The sequence below is a fragment of the Bombina bombina genome, chromosome 4, assembly GCF_027579735.1.
Source record: "Bombina bombina isolate aBomBom1 chromosome 4, aBomBom1.pri, whole genome shotgun sequence".
NCBI lineage: Eukaryota > Metazoa > Chordata > Amphibia > Anura > Bombinatoridae > Bombina > Bombina bombina.
In genome coordinates, this window is record NC_069502.1 from 807,481,792 (window position 1) to 807,501,953 (window position 20,162).

A 20,162-nucleotide genomic window follows, 5' to 3' on the forward strand; every position below is an offset into this window, starting at 1 on the left:
GCTCTCATGACAAATACTGCTGCCATATATTCGGCACGCTCCTGTGCCTACCTCAGTATGCTCTTGTGACGAGCACTGTTACTTTATATACAGCACGCTCCACAACCTACCTCAGTATGCTCTTGTGATGAGCACTGCTACCATATATAAAGCACACTCCTGAGTCTCCCACAGTAAGCCCTTGTGATGAGCACTTCTGCCATATATACAGCACACGCCTATGCCCACCTCAGTATGCTCTCATGACAAATACTGCTGCCATATATTTAGCACGCTCCTGTGCCTACCACAGTATGCTCTTGTGATAAACACTGCTGCTATATATACAGCACGCTACTGTGCCTACCTCAGTATGCTCTCATAACAAGCACTGCTGCCATATATACAGCACACTCCTGTGCCTACCTCAGTATACTCTCATGACAAGCACTGCAGCCTTATATACAGCACACTCCTGTGCCTACCTCAGTATACTCTCATGACAAGTACTGCTGTCATATATACAGCACACTCCTGTGCCTACCTCAGTATGCTCTCATGACAAGCACTGCTGCCATATATACAGCACACTCCTGTGCCTACCTCAGTATGCTCTCATGACAAGCACTGCAGCCATATATACAGCACACTCCTGTGCCTACCTCAGTATGCTCTCATGACAAGCACTGCAGCCATATATACAGCACACTCCTGTGCCTACCTCAGTATACTCTCATAACAAACACTGCTGCCATATATACAGCACACTCCTGTGCCTACCTCAGTATGCTCTCATGACAAGCACTGCTGCCATATATACAGCAAAACCAGGTGACATGCACGTGACGTCCTGCTTACCTCCATGTGCATCAGGATGGTCTGAGGTTTGGGTCTCAGTCTTTTCAGACATTGTCTTGTTCAGCAGAACTTGATTTGTCAGATATTCTTATAATGTTTCTCCTTTACTGACAAACGCAGTGACGTGTATTGTACCTGATCTTCACAGTAACAGGAGCCTACACAGAGAGAGAGAGACAGGGAGAGAGGTCTCTTGTACTGATCATTATCATAGGGGGAAGATGCTGTGCATTATGGGTGACAAATACCTGTGTCTGAGCATCATACACAAACTAAGATACAACAATCACTCAATTTAGTCATAAAGAGATTAAATTGAATACAACAGGTGACAGTGATTGTCCATGTAAAAGAAAAAAGAAAAAGTATAAATAATGGTATATATATATATATATATATATACATACACACACACACACACACACACACAAAGTGTTCTAACAATTAAATAGTTTTTATTTATGTCACTAAATGCAGATCTTTATTGCTTTCTTTTCTGAGCCATTTGACACCCCTGAGTTGAAGCTTTTGCTAACAATTTGCACATTTTTATGTTTAAATATCAATTCCAGTGTTTTATTTTTTGTGAATTACCCACACAAATTATAAGCAGTTTTTTCAGACCGAGCATTTATAGAAAAAAGTTTGATTTTTTAGTCATTTTTCACTAACGTACATAATATGCAATAGAACAGGAGTTATTTCCTCAAGGGCAGTGAATCTTTTTTGAAAGCACGTGTCCAAATTGGTGATAATCCTCTTTAAAAAAATATATTTTGTGCTCATACAGCTGTACATTACACTGCAGTGGGTGACACTAGAAATAACTAAATCTTTATTATTTCCCATCATCCTCTGCAGCACATCAGGCTTTATGGTTAGTATTGCAGCACATTGTCTCTAATTATTCATTGCTACACTGTAGAACTAAACTAAAAGCTGATGAACTGCAGGGGGTATAGGAGACATTGGTGTTGTTTGTATAAAACATTTTTAATGAATCTTTATATAACTAATAAATGTATTTATCCACAACTTCTATCACTAATGTCCTTTACATCCCCTTTATTTGCCTCTCCCACACGCCTCCTCCCTAGCACCTTATATGCAGACACTTAACATTATAGAGAGATTCTCTCTGCCTCACATACACCACCTTTCCTATCTTACCTTATGTAGAGATATACAGTACTATGGAGAGGTGCCATATGTCTCCAGCACTTTATATTTACACATTTAAAGCTATACAGCGGTTTCCTCTGGCTCACACACACACAGCACCCTACCCAGCACCTTATATACAGGAATATAATATTATAAAGTAGTTCCATCTGACTCGCACATAAAGAGCCCTCCCCAATACCTTATATAAAGATATATAATATTATAGAGATTTTTCTCCTGCTTCACACATATACCCCCTCCCCAGTACCTTCTATATGAGCATATTAAAGAGGTTCCCTCTGACTCACATACATACAGCTACCTCCCAGTACCTTATATACAGGAATATAATTTATAAAGTAGTTCCCTCTGACTCACACATAAAGCACCCTGCCCAGTACCTTATATAAAGATATATAATAATATAGAGATGTTTCTCCTGCTTCACACCCCCTCCCCAGTACCTTCTATATGAGCATATTAAAGAGATTCCCTCTGACTCACACACATATAGCTCCCTCCCCAGTACCTTTTATACATAGATATAATATTATTGAGTGGTTCCCTCAGACTTACACACACAAACCCCTCCCCAGTACCATATACACAAATGTATTATATTATATGGTTCTCTCTGACTCATAAACACAACCCCTCCCCAGTACTGTATATAAATATATATAATATTAGAGAGGTTCCCTCTACCTCACACACACAGTCCCATCCTGAATACCTTATATATAGATATTTAATATTAGAAAGAGGGTCCCTCAGGCTCCCCAGTGCCTTATATACACACATATGTAATATATGATAATATAGAGGTTCCATTTAATTACTCACAAACACAACCCCTTCCCCATTATTATATACAGATACATATAATAGAGAGGTTACCTCTGCCTTATACACTCAGCTGTTCCCAATACCTTATATACAGATATATAATATTATAGATAGGTTCCCTCTGCCTCACACATAGCCCCCTCCATAGTACCTTGAGAAATATTAGAGAGGTTCCCTCTAATTTACTCATACACAGCTCCATCCCTCTGTCTCACTTATACACAGCTCTACCTTCAGCACTTTATGTGGGATGTTCTAAAATGAATGACAAGGGTGAATGACAAAATGAAATGCCCATAGACTTCAATGGGATGTAAAGTTATTTAAAAGTGCTATAGCAACAAAGCCATACAATATAGCAAATAGATATTTACCAGATCTGTTCCCCAAGTACAGTAGCATATTCTGAAAGTGATATGTGGGATTAGTGCTGCTTTCTTTGGAATAACAAGGGTGAATAACAACATGGAATGCACATTGACTTTAATGGGATGTAAAGTTAGAAGTGCTATAGCAACAAAACTATTAGAAGATATCAAGAAGATATTTACCAGATATATTCCCTGTGTGCAGTAGCATATTCTGAAAGTGAGATTATGTGGGATTTTAGATGCTTTCTATAGAATGACTTTTAACTTTACAACCCATTAAAGTCTATAGACATCTAATTTTGTCATTCACCCTTGTCATTCCATCGAAATCAGCAATAATCCCACTTTCAGAATATGCTACTGTATCTAGGGAACATATCTGGTAAATATCTACTTTAGGGAACATATCTGGTAAATATCTACTTGATATGTCTCATAGTTTTATTGCTATATCACTTTTAACTTTACATCCCATTAAAGTCTATGGGCATTCTATTTTGTCATTCCTTTTAGATCATCCCCCTCACAGCCCCCTTCCCATTACTTAATATGCAGATATATAGTTGCCAACATTTCCAAAAAAATTCCAGGGACACTTTGCAGCAGAGCAAGCCAGCGGGTTACTGGAGTATTAACGACCTACTGTTCAACTGCTCCGCCCACTCAGTTCTGCAATCAAAACGCACCCATTTGAAACTAATAGTATAATTAAGGCTTATCCATAGTTTATTATACAGATTACAGTACCAAGCTCTTACACCTACCCAGTCTCTGGAACATATTCTGGGCATATGGTTATTTTTACAACACAGCATCAAAATTAGAAAGACAAATAATATGTGAACCCATTCAATAATAATAACAATATTCCATTAGGAATGAATTATATTTAAATAATACACTATATCTATTTATCATCTATCTATCTGTATATATGTATGTGTGTATATATATATATATATATATATATATATATATATATATATATATATATATATATATATATGCAAACAACAAATGTTGTGCAAAAGAGATTTTCAGGGACATTTCCAGGGACAAAAAAAATCCAGGGACATACAGCAAAATCCAGGGACTGTCCCTGGAAATCAGGGACTGTTGGCAACTATGCAGATATATAATTTTATAGAGAGGTTCCATCTGTCTCATGCACACCGAGACCCCTTTCTAGTACATTATATACAGATATATAATATTATAGAGAGGTTGGTAAAATCCCTTACACAGCCCCCTCCCCCTCTTTCTTACACACAGCCCCCAATCCATAAACCCCCTCCCTCACACACAGCTCCCGCCCCCCTCACACACAACTGCATCCTCAACTCCCTTCTATTCCTCACCCTCTAACCCACCCCCCTCAACCTCTAATCCCCCTATCCCTCACACAGTCTCCACCTCACACACAACTGCATCTTCACCTCCTCAAGACCCCTCACACACACCTCTCTCCTAGTCCTCAACCTCTAACAACCCCCTCCTCACCCTTTAACCCCTTTCCCTCACAAAAAGCCCCCTCCTCACCCTCAGACAATAAGCTCAGCTGCCGCCGTTACCTGTCCGTCACGCCGCTTCATGTGTCACACACAGCCGCTAACTCAAATAACTTATAAGGTCTCACTATACACGACACACACACACAGTTGTCTGGTAGCAGCTAGTTCCCATAAAGCTAAAGGACCTAAATGTGTCACATGGTACAGGGAAGGGAGTGGGTGGAGATATTTGATTCAGCAGCTTTGTTCCTTCTTGCCTGGTGTGTTTATAGCGTGGTAAGTACATGATGTGATATGTGTAATTCACAGAGTGTAGCTTATGTGTGTAAATCACTGTGTGTGTGAGAGATATAGATTGTACCTCTGTATAGTGTTATATTTCTGTGTTTAAGGTGCTGGGGAGAGGTGATGTGAGTATGAGATAGATAGCACCTCTCTGTAGTGTTATATGTCTGTGTATAAGGTGCTGGGCTGGGGAGAGGTGGTGTGAGACAGATGGTATGGCTCTATACTGTTATATATCTGTGTATAAGGCCCTGTGAGTGGCTGTGTGTGAGACAGATGTATGTATGTATGTGTATAAGGTGCTGTGTGTTTTAGAGACAGATGGCACCTCTCTGTAGTGTTATATGTCTGTGTATAAGGTGCTGGGGAGAGGTGGTGTGAGACAGATGGTATGGCTCTATACTGTTATATATCTGTGTATAAGGCCCTGTGAGGGGCTGTGTGTGAGACAGATGGCACCTCTCTATAGTGTTATATGTATGTGTATAAGGTGCTGTGTGTTTTAGAGACAGATGGCACCTCTCTATAGTGTTATATGTCTGTGTATAAGGTGCTGGGGAGAGGTGGTGTGAGACAGATGGTACCTCTCTATAGTGTTATATTTCTGTGTATAAGGCCCTGTGAGGGGCTGTGTGTGAGACAGATGGCACCTCTCTATAGAGTCATATGTATGTGTATAAGGTGCTGGTGTCTCACACTCAGACAAGCTCTCCCCAGTAATTGATACACAAACATATATCACTATAGAGAGGTGCTATCTGTCTCACACACAGTAATTTATACACAGACATATAACAATATTTAGAGGTACCATTTGTCTCACACATCACCACTCCCCAGCACCTTATACACAACACTCAGGGGTTGACTGCCTGGGTTTCTGACAAATGTGCAGCTGTCTGTCAGTGTTCAGGGCTGTCAGTGGCTTAGGATGTGTGTCCAGTCTGTGAGTGCAGTCCATTCCTGTGTTCAGCACCTTATACACATTCATATAACACTATAGAGAGGCGCCATCTGTCTCACACACAGCCCCTCACAGGGCCTTATACACAGATATATAACAGTATAGAGCCATACCATCTATCTCAAACACACACAGCCCTTTATTCACATATATAACACTATAGAGAGGTACTGTCTATACACACAACCTCTTATACACAGACATATTAATACTACACAATGGTAACAGCTATCACACACACCTCCCTCCCCAGAACCTTATACACAGAAATATAACACTATAGAGAGGTACCATCTATCTCACACCACCTCTCCCCACACCTTATACACAGACATATAACACTATAAAGAGGTACCATCTATCTCATACTCACATTACCTCTTCCCATCACCTTATACACTGCCGTCTGTGTATAAGTGGTTTTGTGTATGAGACTTAAAGTACCTCTCTATAGTGTTTATGTATGTGTATAAAGGGCTGTGTGTGTTTGAGATAGATGATACCTCTCTACAGTGTTATAGTTTGTGTATAAGGTGCTGGGGAGAGAGGATGTGACTATGAGATAGATAGTACCTCTCTATAGTGTTATATGTCTGTGTATAAAGTGCTGGGGAGAGATGATGTTAGTGTGAAATAGATGGTGCCTCTCTACAGTGTTATATGTCTGTGTATAAGGTGCTGGGGAGAGGTGATGTGAGTGTGAGATAGATGGTACCTCTGTGTAGTGTTATATGTCTGTGGATAAGTTGCTTGGGAGAGGTGGTGTGTATGATTGTATCATGATGCATTATATGTCTGTGTATTAGTGGTTGTGTGTATGAGACATAAAGTAGCTCTCTATAGTGTAATATGTCTGTGTATACGGTGCTGGGGAGAGGGTGTGGGAGCGTGAGATAGCTGGTACCTCTGTATAGTGTTTGGTATATGTCAATAAAGGGCTGTGTGTGTTAGAGATAGATGGCACCTCTCTACAGTGTTATATGTGTGTGTATAAGGTGCTGGGGAGAGGGGATGTGAGTGTGAGATAGATGGTACCTCTGTATAGTGTTATATGTCTGTGTATAAGGTGCTGGGGAGAGGGGATGTGAGTGTGAGATTGATGGTACCTCTCTACAGTGTTATATGTCTGTGTATAAGGTGCTGGGGAGAGGTTGGATGTGAGTGTAATATATGCTACCTCTCTACAATGTTATATGTCTGTGTATAAGGTGCCGGGGGAGAGGGAATGTGAGTGTTAGATAGATGGTACCTCTCTACAATGTTATATGTCTGTGTATATGGTGCCGGGGGAGAGGGAATGTGAGTGTTAGATAGATGGTACCTCTGTATAGTGTTATATGTCTTTGTATAAGGTGCTGGGGAGAGGTAATGTGAGTGTGAGATAGATGGTATCTCTGTATAGTGTTATATGTCTGTGTATAAGGTGCTGGGGAGAGGCGGTGTGTATGATAGATTGTACCATTATGTAGTATTATATGTCTGTATAAGTGGTTGTGTGTATGAGACATAAAGTTCCTCTATATAGTGTAATATGTATGTGTATAAAGGGCTGTGTGTGTTTGAGATAGATGGTACCTCTCTATAGTATTATATGTCTGTGTATAAGGTCCAGTGAGGGGCTATGCGTGAGACAGGTGGCACTTCTCTATAGTGTTATATGAATGTGTATAATGTGCTGGGGAGAGGTGATGTGTAAAACAGATGGTACCTCTCTATATCATTATATGTCTGTGTATAAGGTGCTGTGTTTGAGACAAATGATACCTCTCTATAGTGTTATATGTTTGTGTATAAGGTGCTAGTGAGGGTATGTGTATGTGAGATAGATAACACTTTAGAGAGGTGCTATGTGTCTGTGTATCAAGTACTGGGGAGAGCCCTGGTCTGAGTGTGAGACACCTGTCTATAGTGTTATATGTCTGTTATAAGGTGGTGGTAAAGGGGTGTGTGTGTGAGACAGATGGTACCCCTCTATAGTGTTATATGTCTGTGTATCAAGTACTGGGGAGCGCCCTGGTCTGAGTGTGAGACACCTGTCTATAGTGTTATATGTCTGTTATAAGGTGGTGGTAAAGGGGTGTGTGTGTGAGACAGATGGTACCCCTCTATAGTGTTATATATCTGTGTAGAAGGTGCTGTGTGTGTGTGAGACAGATGTTATCTATCTATAAGATACATACCTGCGTATAAGGTGATGTGTGTGTGAGAGATAGTTGGTACCTCTTTATAGTGTTATGTGTCTGCGTATAAGGTGCTGTGTGAGATAGATTGTACCTCTCTATAGAGTTATATGTCTGTGTATAAGGTGCTGTTTGTCTAAGAGACAGATTGTACCTCTTTATAGTGTTATGTGTGTGTGAGAGACAGATGGTACCTCTCTATATCATTATATGTCTGTGTATCAGGTGCTGTGTGTGTGTATGTGACAGATGGTACCTCTCTATAGTGTTATATGCCTGTGTATAAGGTGCTGAGCGTGTGCAGGCGGTACCTTTCTGTAGTGTTATATGCCTGTGTATAAGGTGCTGAGCGTGTGCAGGTGGTACCTTTCTGTAGTGTTATATGTCTGTGTATAAGGTGCTGAGCATGTGCAGGTGGTACCTTTCTGTAGTGTTATTTGCCTGTGTATAAGGTGCTGAGCGTGTGCAGGCGGTACCTTTCTGTAGTGTTATATGTCTGTGTATAAGGTGCTGAGCGTGTGCAGGTGGTACCTTTCTGTAGTGTTATATGCTTGTGTATAAGGTGCTGAGCGTGTGCAGGCGGTACCTTTCTGTAGTGTTATATGCTTGTGTATAAGGTGCTGAGCATGTGCAGATGGTACCTTTCTGTAGTGTTATATGCTTGTGTATAAGGTGCTGAGCGTGTGCAGGTGGTACCTTTCTGTAGTGTTATATGTCTGTGTATAAGGTGCTGAGCGTATGCAGGTGGTACCTTTCTGTAGTGTTATATGCCTGTGTATAAGGTTCTGAGCGTGTGCAGGTGGTACATTTCTGTAGTGTTATATGTCTGTGTATAAGGTGCTGAGCATGTGCAGGTGGTACATTTCTGTAGTGTTATATGTCTGTGTATAAGGTGCTGAGCATGTGCAGGTGGTACCTTTCTGTAGTGTTATATGCCTGTGTATAAGGTGCTGAGTGTGTGCAGGTGGTACCTTTCTGTAGTGTTATATGTCTGTGTATAAGGTACTGAGCGTGTGCAGGTGGTGCCTTTCTGTAGTGTTATATGCTTGTGTATAAGGTGCTGAGCGTGTGCAGATGGTACCTTTCTGTAGTGTTATATGCTTGTGTATAAGGTGCTGAGCGTGTGCAGATGGTACCTTTCTGTAGTGTTATATGTCTGTGTATAAGGTGCTGAGCGTGTGCAGATGGTACCTTTCTGTAGTGTTATATGCTTGTGTATAAGGTGCTGAGCGTGTGCAGGCGGTACCTTTCTGTAGTGTTATATGCTTGTGTATAAGGTGCTGAGCGTGTGCAGGCGGTACCTTTCTGTAGTGTTATATGTCTGTGTATAAGGTGCTGAGCGTGTGCAGGCGGTACCTTTCTGTAGTGTTATATGTCTGTGTATAAGGTGCTGAGCGTGTGCAGGCGGTACCTTTCTGTAGTGTTATATGTCTGTGTATAAGGTGCTGAGCGTGTGCAGGTGGTACCTTTCTGTAGTGTTATATGTCTGTGTATAAGGTGCTGAGCGTGTGCAGGTGGTACCTTTCTGTAGTGTTATATGCTTGTGTATAAGGTGCTGAGCGTGTGCAGGTGGTGCCTTTCTGTAGTGTTATATGCTTGTGTATAAGGTGCTGAGCGTGTGCAGATGGTACCTTTCTGTAGTGTTATATGCTTGTGTATAAGGTGCTGAGCGTGTGCAGATGGTACCTTTCTGTAGTGTTATATGTCTGTGTATAAGGTACTGAGCGTGTGCAGGTGGTGCCTTTCTGTAGTGTTATATGCTTGTGTATAAGGTGCTGAGCGTGTGCAGATGGTACCTTTCTGTAGTGTTATATGCTTGTGTATAAGGTGCTGAGCGTGTGCAGATGGTACCTTTCTGTAGTGTTATATGTCTGTGTATAAGGTGCTGAGCATGTGCAGGTGGTACCTTTCTGTAGTGTTATATGCTTGTGTATAAGGTGCTGAGCGTGTGCAGGCGGTACCTTTCTGTAGTGTTATATGTCTGTGTATAAGGTGCTGAGCGTGTGCAGGCGGTACCTTTCTGTAGTGTTATATGTCTGTGTATAAGGTGCTGAGCGTGTGCAGGTGGTACCTTTCTGTAGTGTTATATGTCTGTGTATAAGGTGCTGAGCGTGTGCAGGTGGTACCTTTCTGTAGTGTTATATGCTTGTGTATAAGGTGCTGAGCGTGTGCAGGTGCTACCTTTCTGTAGTGTTATATGCCTGTGTATAAGGTGCTGAGCGTGTGCAGGTGGTACCTTTCTGTAGTGTTATATGTCTGTGTATAAGGTGCTGAGCGTGTGCAGGTGCTACCTTTCTGTAGTGTTATATGCCTGTGTATAAGGTGCTGAGCGTGTGCAGGTGGTACCTTTCTGTAGTGTTATATGCCTGTGTATAAGGTGCTGAGCGTGTGCAGGTGGTACCTTTCTGTAGTGTTATATGTCTGTGTATAAGGTACTGAGCGTGTGCAGGTGGTACCTTTCTGTAGTGTTATATATCTGTGTATAAGGTGCTGAGCGTGTGCAGGTGGTACCTTTCTGTAGTGTTATATATCTGTGTATAAGGTGCTGTGTTTGAGACAGATGGTACCTCTCTATAGTGTTATTTGCCTGTGAATAAGGTGCTGTGTGTGTGTGTAACATATGGTGCACTTGTTTATAGCGTTATGTGTCTGTTTATAACGTGCTGGGGAGGAGCTGTGTATGTGAGGCAGATGGTACCTCTCTATAGCAGCGGTCGCCAACCAGTGGTCCATGGACCACTGGTGGTCCACGAGAAGATGTTGGTGGTCCTTGACACCATCAAGCAGGAATTAATCTACTCTGATGGTGTCACCCCTGTCATGCCGCAACTCCCTACAGTACCTGCCTGGACATCAGTGAAAACCGACGTAGGAGGAGTTAAATTACAATCTCCCTACGCACATTGCATAGTACTGCGCAAATAGATTGTGTTTTTAATTCCTCCTGCCCGGCGCACTGTTCAGAGAAAGATGCTTCCATTCTAAGTCCAGCAGAGGTTGGTATAGTCTTGGCTTGAAATAGTGGAATTAAAGTTTATAAAAAAAGAAAATCTTAAAAATGTTTTCTCATATTTCATTTATTTTCTTCCCTTTACCTGTCTCTTTGTAGTAGTTTTCCTAATTCCTTCAGATAGACTTACATCACTGTTTGTCTTCCTACCCTCCATCTTCTTTTTTTTTTTTATTTAATATTAATTATTTTTCATTCTAATAATTTTCCAGCGCACAAAGCCATTCCACCTGAATTCCACTAATTGCCATCCAGCTGATCAGCCATATCCCACCAGTATTATAGTAATTGCCAGTAACATCAGTCGTGGTTAGCTCACATCCATATTGAGAGTTTTCTGATATAAACTTAATTTATGACTCCAATGTCTGTCCATGATCATAAGTAGTTTTGAATAATTCCTAACTGGGGAGGTGACTTGGAAGTCTTGTGGTCCTTTAAACATTCTTTTACCCCACTTTCTGCCTCTCTGTTTCCAGCTAAAAAGTTGTCACTCACCCTTCATCTGTCATTTGGAAGTATTCTCAGTTCTGTCATTCAGTTAGTTAATTCCAAAAAATAATTCTTAAAAATGTGTAAATATATTCATAATGTAAACTTAGCTATGGTTATACTAGTTATGTACAGTATGTGTGTGTATGTATATATATATATAAAAAAAAAAGTAATGTTAGTGGTCCACGGGATTCAAAATGGTGAGTTTAGTGGTCCCTGAGGCCCGAAAGGTTGGCGACCCCTGCTCTATAGTGTTATATGTCTGTGTATAAGGGGTTGTGTGTGAGACAGATAGTACCTCTCTAAAGTGTTATATGTCTGCGTATACAGTGTTGTGTGTGTGAGAGACAAATGGTACCTCTCCACAGTGTTATGTCTGTGTATAAGGTGTTTGTGTGTGTGTGAAAGATAGTACTTTTTTATAGTGTTATATGTCTGTGTATAAGGTGCTGAGCATGTGCAGGTGGTACCTTTCTGTAGTGTTATATGTCTGTGTATAAGGTGCTGAGCATGTGCAGGTGGTACCTTTCTGTAGTGTTATATGTCTGTGTATAAGGTGCTGAGCATGTGCAGATGGTACCTTTCTGTAGTGTTATATGTCTGTGTATAAGGTGCTGAGCGTATGCAGGTCGTACCTTTCTGTAGTGTTATGTCTGTGTATAAGGTGCTAAGCATGTGCAGGTGGTACCTTTCTGTGTATAAGGTGCTGAGCATGTGCAGGTGGTACCTTTCTGTGTATAAGGTGCTGAGCATGTGCAGGTGGTACCTTTCTGTAGTGTTATATGTCTGTGTATAAGGTGCTGAGCGTATGCAGGTGGTACCTTTCTGTAGTGTTATGTCTGTGTATAAGGTGCTAAGCATGTGCAAGTGGTACCTTTCTGTGTATAAGGTGCTGAGCATGTGCAGGTGGTACCTTTCTGTAGTGTTATATGCCTGTGTATAAGGTGCTGAGCGTGTGCAGGTGGTACCTTTCTGTAGTGTTATATGTCTGTGTATAAGGTGCTGAGCGTGTGCACCAGAGTGGGAAACTCTAACGGCTCAGAGCCGTCATTAGCACTCAAAGGGTTAAAATAACATGCTGTATCTGGATCATGAAAGTTTAATTTGACCTGAGTGTCCCTTTAATGTTGAAATTTGTCAAAACAAAATCAACTAATCGTTTGAAGTTCAGACTAAGTGCTATTGTATTGCCTTTTTATCATACATTTGTTGATTATGCAAATCTACGGTACTTACTGGTCCTTTTAAGATTGAGCATGTGGTGTGACTTTACCCACTAAAGGTTGTGTGTGCCTGCCTCTTTAAGACTGTGCGTGTGGTGTGAGTTTACCCAATAAGTTTGTGTGTACCTGCCCCTTTAACACTGTGTGAGCAGGTGCCAAGCTGCCCTTTAAGGTTGCACAGTGTAAACATTACTGTGATCTGTCCCTTTAATACTGTCTGTGCATGTGGTGCTAGTTTACCCTTTGAAGGCTGTGTGTTTTTTGCCTGTCCCTTTAAGACTGTGTGACCAGGCGGTGAGCTGCCCTTTAAGACTGTGCTGTGTGAAGATTACTGTGATCTATCCCTTTAAGACGGTGTGTATGTGGTGCTAGTTGACCATTTAAAGGCTGTGTGGGGTTTTGCCTGTCACTTTAAGACTGTGTGACCACGCAGTGAGCTGCCCTTTAAAGGGACAGTAAAGTCAAAACTAAACTTTCATGATTCAGATAGGGCATGCAATTTTAAACAACTTTCCTATTTACTTTTATCATCAAATTTGCTTTGTTCCCTTGGTGGTATTTTTGAAAAGTTAAACCTAGCTAGGCTCAAAAGATGTCTAAACAGTTGAAAATCGCCTCCTAGCTCAGAGCATTTTAAAAGTTTTTCACAGTTAGACTGTGCTAGTTCACATGTGTCATATAGATAACATTGTGCTCACTCCCGTGAAGTTATTTAGGAGTCTTCACTGATTGACTACACTGCATGTCTGTCAAAGGCACTTAGATAAGGAGGCTGTCTGCAAAGGCTTAGATACAAGGTAATCACAGAGGTAAAAAGTATATTATTATAATTGTGTTGGTTATGCAAAAACGTGGAATGGGTAATAAAGGGATTATCTATCTTTTTAAATAAGAACAATTTTGGTGTAGACTGTCCCTTTAAGGCTGTGCTGTGGGAACATTATTTTCTCAACAGTTTGTACAGTAGGTAATGACAGGGCTACTGTAAGTGTCTGTGTACAGTAAACAGTTACAAATGTATAAAGACCTGTAGGCTGAGGGTTTGATGTAATATACCCATGTAGGTGAGCAGAGCAGGCTGGGAAAAGTCTATGGGGAAAGCAGGGACTTTATACCCCAAAATATGGCTCCCCTTTATGTTCCTGGAGACACAAACACTGCAGTATTGTTATATATCTATATATAAGGTACTGGGGAGGGGACTATGTGTGAGGCAGAGGGAACCTCTCTACAATATTATATATCTATGTATAAGGTACTGGGGAGGGGTGTGTTGTGTGTGTCAGAGGGAACCTCTCTATTATAATTATATATCTATATATAAGGTACTGGGGAGGGGACTGTGTACAGATATATAATATTATAGAGAGGTACCCTCTGCCTCATACACAGTGTGCTTATACAGTGTGTATCGGGCATTGGGGTATAAACCTTTAGGGTTTAGTGTAACCAGAATACCGAGCACCACAGTATTTTTAGACCCTGCCAGTGTATGTAAATTGTTTATTAGGGTCACTCACACTGTTGCTACTGGGGTGAGTGCTGAGTGTCTCAGAGGTCAATAAAACCCACTCAGGGTATAACATTTTTCTCACTGATCCCTTTATTAAGGGGTTTAGGACTGTCTCATCTGGCCTCACCTTGTTAATACTGTGAGAACTCATTGGGCGTAGCAGGGATCAGGACATGTGAGAGCTTATTAGCCTTTTCTTGTAATAAAGTTTAAACAATATACGTTAGAGAGAGCAGAGAGGATTTTCGAGTCTTACAGAATCTACAGAAATGTCATTAAAAAGGAAATTAAACCTGTACGTCACACATTCTGCAGTTTTCCTGAATTATTGAGACATAAGTGAGGTTTGAGAGATGTAGAAACAGATCTGTGCATTAATATGTAACATTTACACCCTCCTCTAGTTATAGGTCAGTGTTACTCTCATTGACAAGGTGAATACCTGTTGTTCAGTGTCATTAAGGATCAAAACCAGTTACTGGAGCATTGGTGCTAATTCATGTGTGACCAACAAGAAGACGACTGAGAAGAACCAAACCTCAGAGATCTACTGTACATGCTGACTGGGGAGGTGAGGATGATACGTCATATTGTAACCTATCTGCTGTTGTGTGTGGCTATTAATGTATCTGGAATTTTGAATGTAATATTACTTATATTTTTAGTCTATGGTAAAAAACACTTAACCATTTAAAAAGCAGAAATGTAAAGCTTAAGTGCCGTCCCATTTTAGGTTCAGCACCCTGGATAGATCCTGCTTCATGGTGGCTACATTTAGCCACCAATAAGCAAGCAAAACCCAGGTTCTGAACCAAAAATGTGCCAGCTCCAAAGCTTTACATTCCTGCTTTTAAAAAAACATTAGCAAGAGAATGAAGATAAATTGATAATAGGAGTAAATTAGAAATTTGCTTAAAATTGCATGTTCTATCTGAATCATTAAAGATATAATTTGGGTTTAGTGTCCCTTTAACTATGCATTCTAAATATTGGCATATTTAAAACTTAAAGTGAATGTAAATTTTGATGAATTAGTGCCCGGTTTTTAATAAACCTATTAAAAACAAGGGCACTTTAATTAATCAAAAGTGACATTTCACTAGTTTTCTTCAAAAACGTATGTTTTAATTCTGGCAGCTGCTCCAGCGATTCCCCTAGACGTAAGCCTCTGCGACGTCAGAAATGACGAATCCGGCTTCCTCCAATCACGACTACCCCAGGGGAATCTTGCAACGCCGTGATTGGAGGAAGCAGGATTCGTCCTTTTTGACCCGCGAAGACGGCTTTCGACGGGCGGAGGAAGTGGTGGAGCAGCTGCCAGGAATAAAAGGTAAGTTTTCGAAGAAAACGAGTGAAATGTCAATTTTGATGAATTAAAGTGCCCTTGTTTTTAATAGGATTATTAAAAACCGGGCACTAATTCATAAAAATTGACATTCACTTTAATTATTAAACAACTTAAAAATAGTCATTGTATTTAAAACTAAAAGTACACATTACATAATAAAAATGCAGTGCAAACAAACATGCTTACATTTTTTTATTTACGTTGAGCACTCCAACTCTGTCAGCTGTTTCTTTAGAAACTCAATTTCTTCTCTTACTCTCCTGTTTTGTTCCTTGAGACCCCAATAACTTAAGTTGGCCTAATTGCTTCTCCCATCTGTCCTCTTCTGTTTATATCATTATTTAAATTCCTGTCTGAGTTTCCTGTATCTGATCTTCTACATTTCTGATATCCCCAAACATTTCTCCTGGTTCTTGTCTGTGATTCTTCAGATTGTTCTCTATTGACTGTTTCACCACTGAAATTGCCTTATGCGTATATGGGTGATCGTCTGGTGCTGAGCGACCTTTATACAACACACACAGCAATACCCCAGGGTCATCAGACAATCTCTGGATTTGGTCATTGACACAGTCTGTGTGGTTTATACTTTACAATATAAATCCTGTTTTTATGGTTTGAGATTTTTTTATTTTAAGGAACAAATGGAGTTTGATGAAGTTGCAGTTTATTTCTCGGAGGAGGAGTGGGGCTGTTTAGCTGAAGAACAAAAAGAGCTTTATAAGGATGTGATGATGGAGAATTACCAGACCCTCAGGTCTCTAGGTAATAATTTATATAACTCTACAGGGGATGGGACAAAGAGGAAAACACATAAGTGACACATAAGCTGGGCTTGTGTTAAACAGGTATACAATCTGGGTACAAACAAGCAAAATTATAGGGCGCCCTCATAAGAAGAAAGCAAGAAATAAGCTTATGGTTACAAAAGCAAACCGTCCCAATAGCGATAGCAAACAATGTCTAATGCGTCAGTGGGCTGAGTATAAAATGTGCAGAGTCTTATAAGTTTGAAGATGAGTCCAAGCCCAGGCTGCTCACTGTAGTGGGATAAGGTTCATCTCCCAAAATCAGTAATCTGTAGATAACAAACATAAACAGAGGCTCACATGGCCAAGTACAGTAGGATCTGTACTATTAGATGATATAACATAAATTAATGCACTCACATTTAATGTTGCACCAAAAGCCAAAGGTGCAAATCAGGCAGGCTGGATTCTTACAGTCATCAAGCAGACTGATCTACTGCAAAACACCAATAGCATTGTCAGCAATCCCCCAGCAGACTTGTGTGTGTGAAAAGGGGAACGATGAGTATACAGCTAGTTTTTTTACCTCATTGCTTTCAATAAATGTAGTTTTGATTTTAAAACTTGCTGTATACTCATAGTTCCCCTGAAACACGAGTCTGCTGGGGGATTGCTGACAACGTTATTGGTGTTTTGCAGTAGATCAGTCTGCTAGATGACTGTGAGAATCCAGCCTGCCTGATTTGCACGTTTCGCTTTTGGTGCAACATTACATGTGACTGCATTAATTTATGTTATATCATCTAATAGTCCAGATCCTACTGTACTTGGTCATGTGACGCCCCTGTTTATGTTTGTTATCTATAAAATCTGTGAGTTGGTTATAACATGGATTTGTTGCTTAATAAAATTATTCATGAGATCTACAGCCCTGTGTAACCCTCCCTTGCACTGCTCCCTGCTTGCTCATCTAGCTGAGGTCCCATAACCATTTATACATCACACACTGTGCTACTGGCCCATAGTGATCCTGTCATGCATGTGTGTGGCAGATGCTTCTCTTTCTTATTTATTAGTATTATGACCCTGGGCAAAGTCTCACTAAGGGCGATGGGAGAAACGAGACATGGACTCCTTGTGCTCAAAGGGATATGGCTGCACCTCATTGATGAGGCTCAAAGGAAGCTAAAACAATCATCTGGGGTTGCCATTTCCCTTATTCAGAGGAGAATTGCCTGGTATTTCAGGGCTGGACTGACCTTGTTAGGCAGGATCTTTTTTTCTCTGTGAAAAGCACAATTTGGGCTAAAAGAAGCTACACTCAGGTGGTAACTGGGCCATAGAACAAACGACTGAGCGGTTGTTTGTTCCTGGCAGACTGCTTCTCTTTCTGTTTGTGTACTGTGTGTGATGTCATAATACACAGTGAGTGCCCAGTCATAGGCTCTTCATAATAGTTCTAGGTGTGGGAAGCATAATTGCAAATGTATTTTTTTTTCTATACATTTTTCTTTTACTCAAAAGTTATTTGCGGTTAAAAATTCTTTTTACTGATACTTTTACTGACTTTTACTGACTCCATATAGTGATTTCTGTCTCGCATAACCTGTTATTTCTGTCCATACAGGATATGTTCATATGAAACCTTTACTTGTTACAAAGATTGAGCATAGAGAGGAGCCGTATGTGAGCAGTTTTCCAATTACCAAAGGTGAGTAGTAAATTCCTACAGTGACAGTTTACTATAAAGTAACATTTCTTGTTTAGTAACTTGATCTGCTGTGGACCAAATATCTTGGCTCACCCTAATAGCACTCACCAACAAAGAGTTGTTTCCTTTTAAGAAGGATGGACAGAAATAAAGGACCTCTCCTGATACCTGATGGTATTCTTTTTGTTCCTCTCTCCTAATAAAATGGACAGTTAGGACTATTATGTGGTAACATATTTATGGCTAGATTATGAGTTTTTGCGGTAATGTAAAAAGCAGCGTTATCAGGTCATAACGCTGCTTTTTAACGCCCGCTGCTATTATAAGCCTTGGCAAAAAGGCTGTACCGCTCACTTTTTTGGCCATACCTGAAAATACCTCACATCAGCTTACGCAATTTCCGTAAGGATTTTTTTCCATGGGATTTCCATAGCGCCAGTATTACAAGCTTGTTTTGGAAGGCCAAAAAGTGAGCGGTACAGCCCTTACCGCCAATATCCGTAACGCATTCCAAAAGCAGTAGTTATGAGTTTTGCGCTTCAAAGCTGTAACATAAAACATAACTAAAGGGTTAAAAAGTACATTAACACCCATAAACTACATATTAACTACTAAACCAAGGCCCTCCCGCATCAAAACACTAAAATAAAAATATTAACCCCTAATCTGCCGATCCGGACATCACTGCCATTAGAATAAACATATTAACCCCTAAACCGCTGCACTCCCGCATCACAAACACTATTTAAATATTATTAACCCCTAATCTGCTGTTCCTAACATCGCCGCCACCTACCTACATTTATTAACCCCTAATCTGCCGCCCCAACGACGCTACCTCTATACTAAATTTATTAACCCCTAAACCTAAGTCTAACCCTAACACCCCCTAACAAATATAATTAAAATAAATCTAAATAAACCTTACAATTATTACATAAATAACCTATTTAAAACGTAATACTTACCTGTAAAATAAACCCTAAGCTAGCTACAATATAACTAATAGTTACATTGTAGCTAGCTTAGGGTTTATTTTTATTTTACAGTCAAGTTTGTATTTATTTGAACTAGGTAGAATAGTTATTAAATAGTTATGAACTATTTAATAACTATCTAGCTAAAATAATTATAAATTTACCTGTAAAATAAAACCTAACCTTTTCTACACGAACACCAAACCTTACAATACAATTAAATAAATTACCTATAAATTAAATACAATTATCTAAATTAAATACAATTAGCTAAAATACAAAAACCCCCACTAAATTACAGAAAATAAAAAACAAATTACAAGATATTTAAACTAATTACACCTAATCTAATAGCCCTATCAAAATAAAAAAAGTCCCCCAAAATAAAAAAAAACCCTTAGCCTAAACTACCAATAGCCCTTAAAAGGGCCTTTTGCGGGGCATTGCCCCAAAGAAATCAGCTCTTTTACCTGTAAAAAAAATACAAACACCCCCAACAGTAAAACCCACCACCCACACAACCAACCCCCCCACCAAAAAAAAAAAAACTAACTAAAAAAACCTAAGCTCCCCATTGCCCTGAAAAGGGCATTTGGATGGGCATTCCCCTTAAAAGGGCATTCAGCTCTTTTTCCGCCCAAACCCTACTCTAAAAATAAAACCCACCCAATACACCATTAAAAAAAACCTAACACTAACCCCCTGAAGATCGACTTACAGTTCTGGAGACTGGACATCCATCCTTAAGGAAGCAGCAGAAGTCTTCAATCCAGCCTTGTGACTGGGCGTGGTCACGTTTTTGTTCTCCATTTCTGTATTCCTGACCGTGTGGCGACGGAGAGAGTGTTTCACTAGAGTCTGTTTCATAGGAGGTGATGAGTGCCACAGCCATTGGGGTATAAAGGTGCCGTTTTTTCAATAAAATAAGATTGTTTTATTTCTATAGTTCTCCGGTTATTGCACTAGCGATGGAGGATT

General features: G+C 40.2%; 1 protein-coding gene and 1 pseudogene across 1 annotated transcript in view; one reads left to right on the plus strand and one right to left on the minus strand.

The window, feature by feature from the left end:
* LOC128657063 (gastrula zinc finger protein XlCGF26.1-like) overlaps positions 1-4,887 on the minus strand; it is a 46,753-nt gene extending 41,866 nt beyond the window's left edge. Inside the window, exons 1-2 of the mRNA XM_053711292.1 lie at positions 4,790-4,887; positions 838-995 (exon numbers count right to left, since the gene is read on the minus strand). Coding sequence (XP_053567267.1) covers positions 838-889 — 52 coding nt within the window. The 5' untranslated portion in view covers positions 890-995; positions 4,790-4,887. The remainder of the gene's footprint in view (positions 1-837; positions 996-4,789) is intronic.
* The window catches only part of LOC128657064 (gastrula zinc finger protein XlCGF26.1-like), a 45,172-nt pseudogene continuing 29,608 nt past the window's right edge, over positions 4,599-20,162 (plus strand).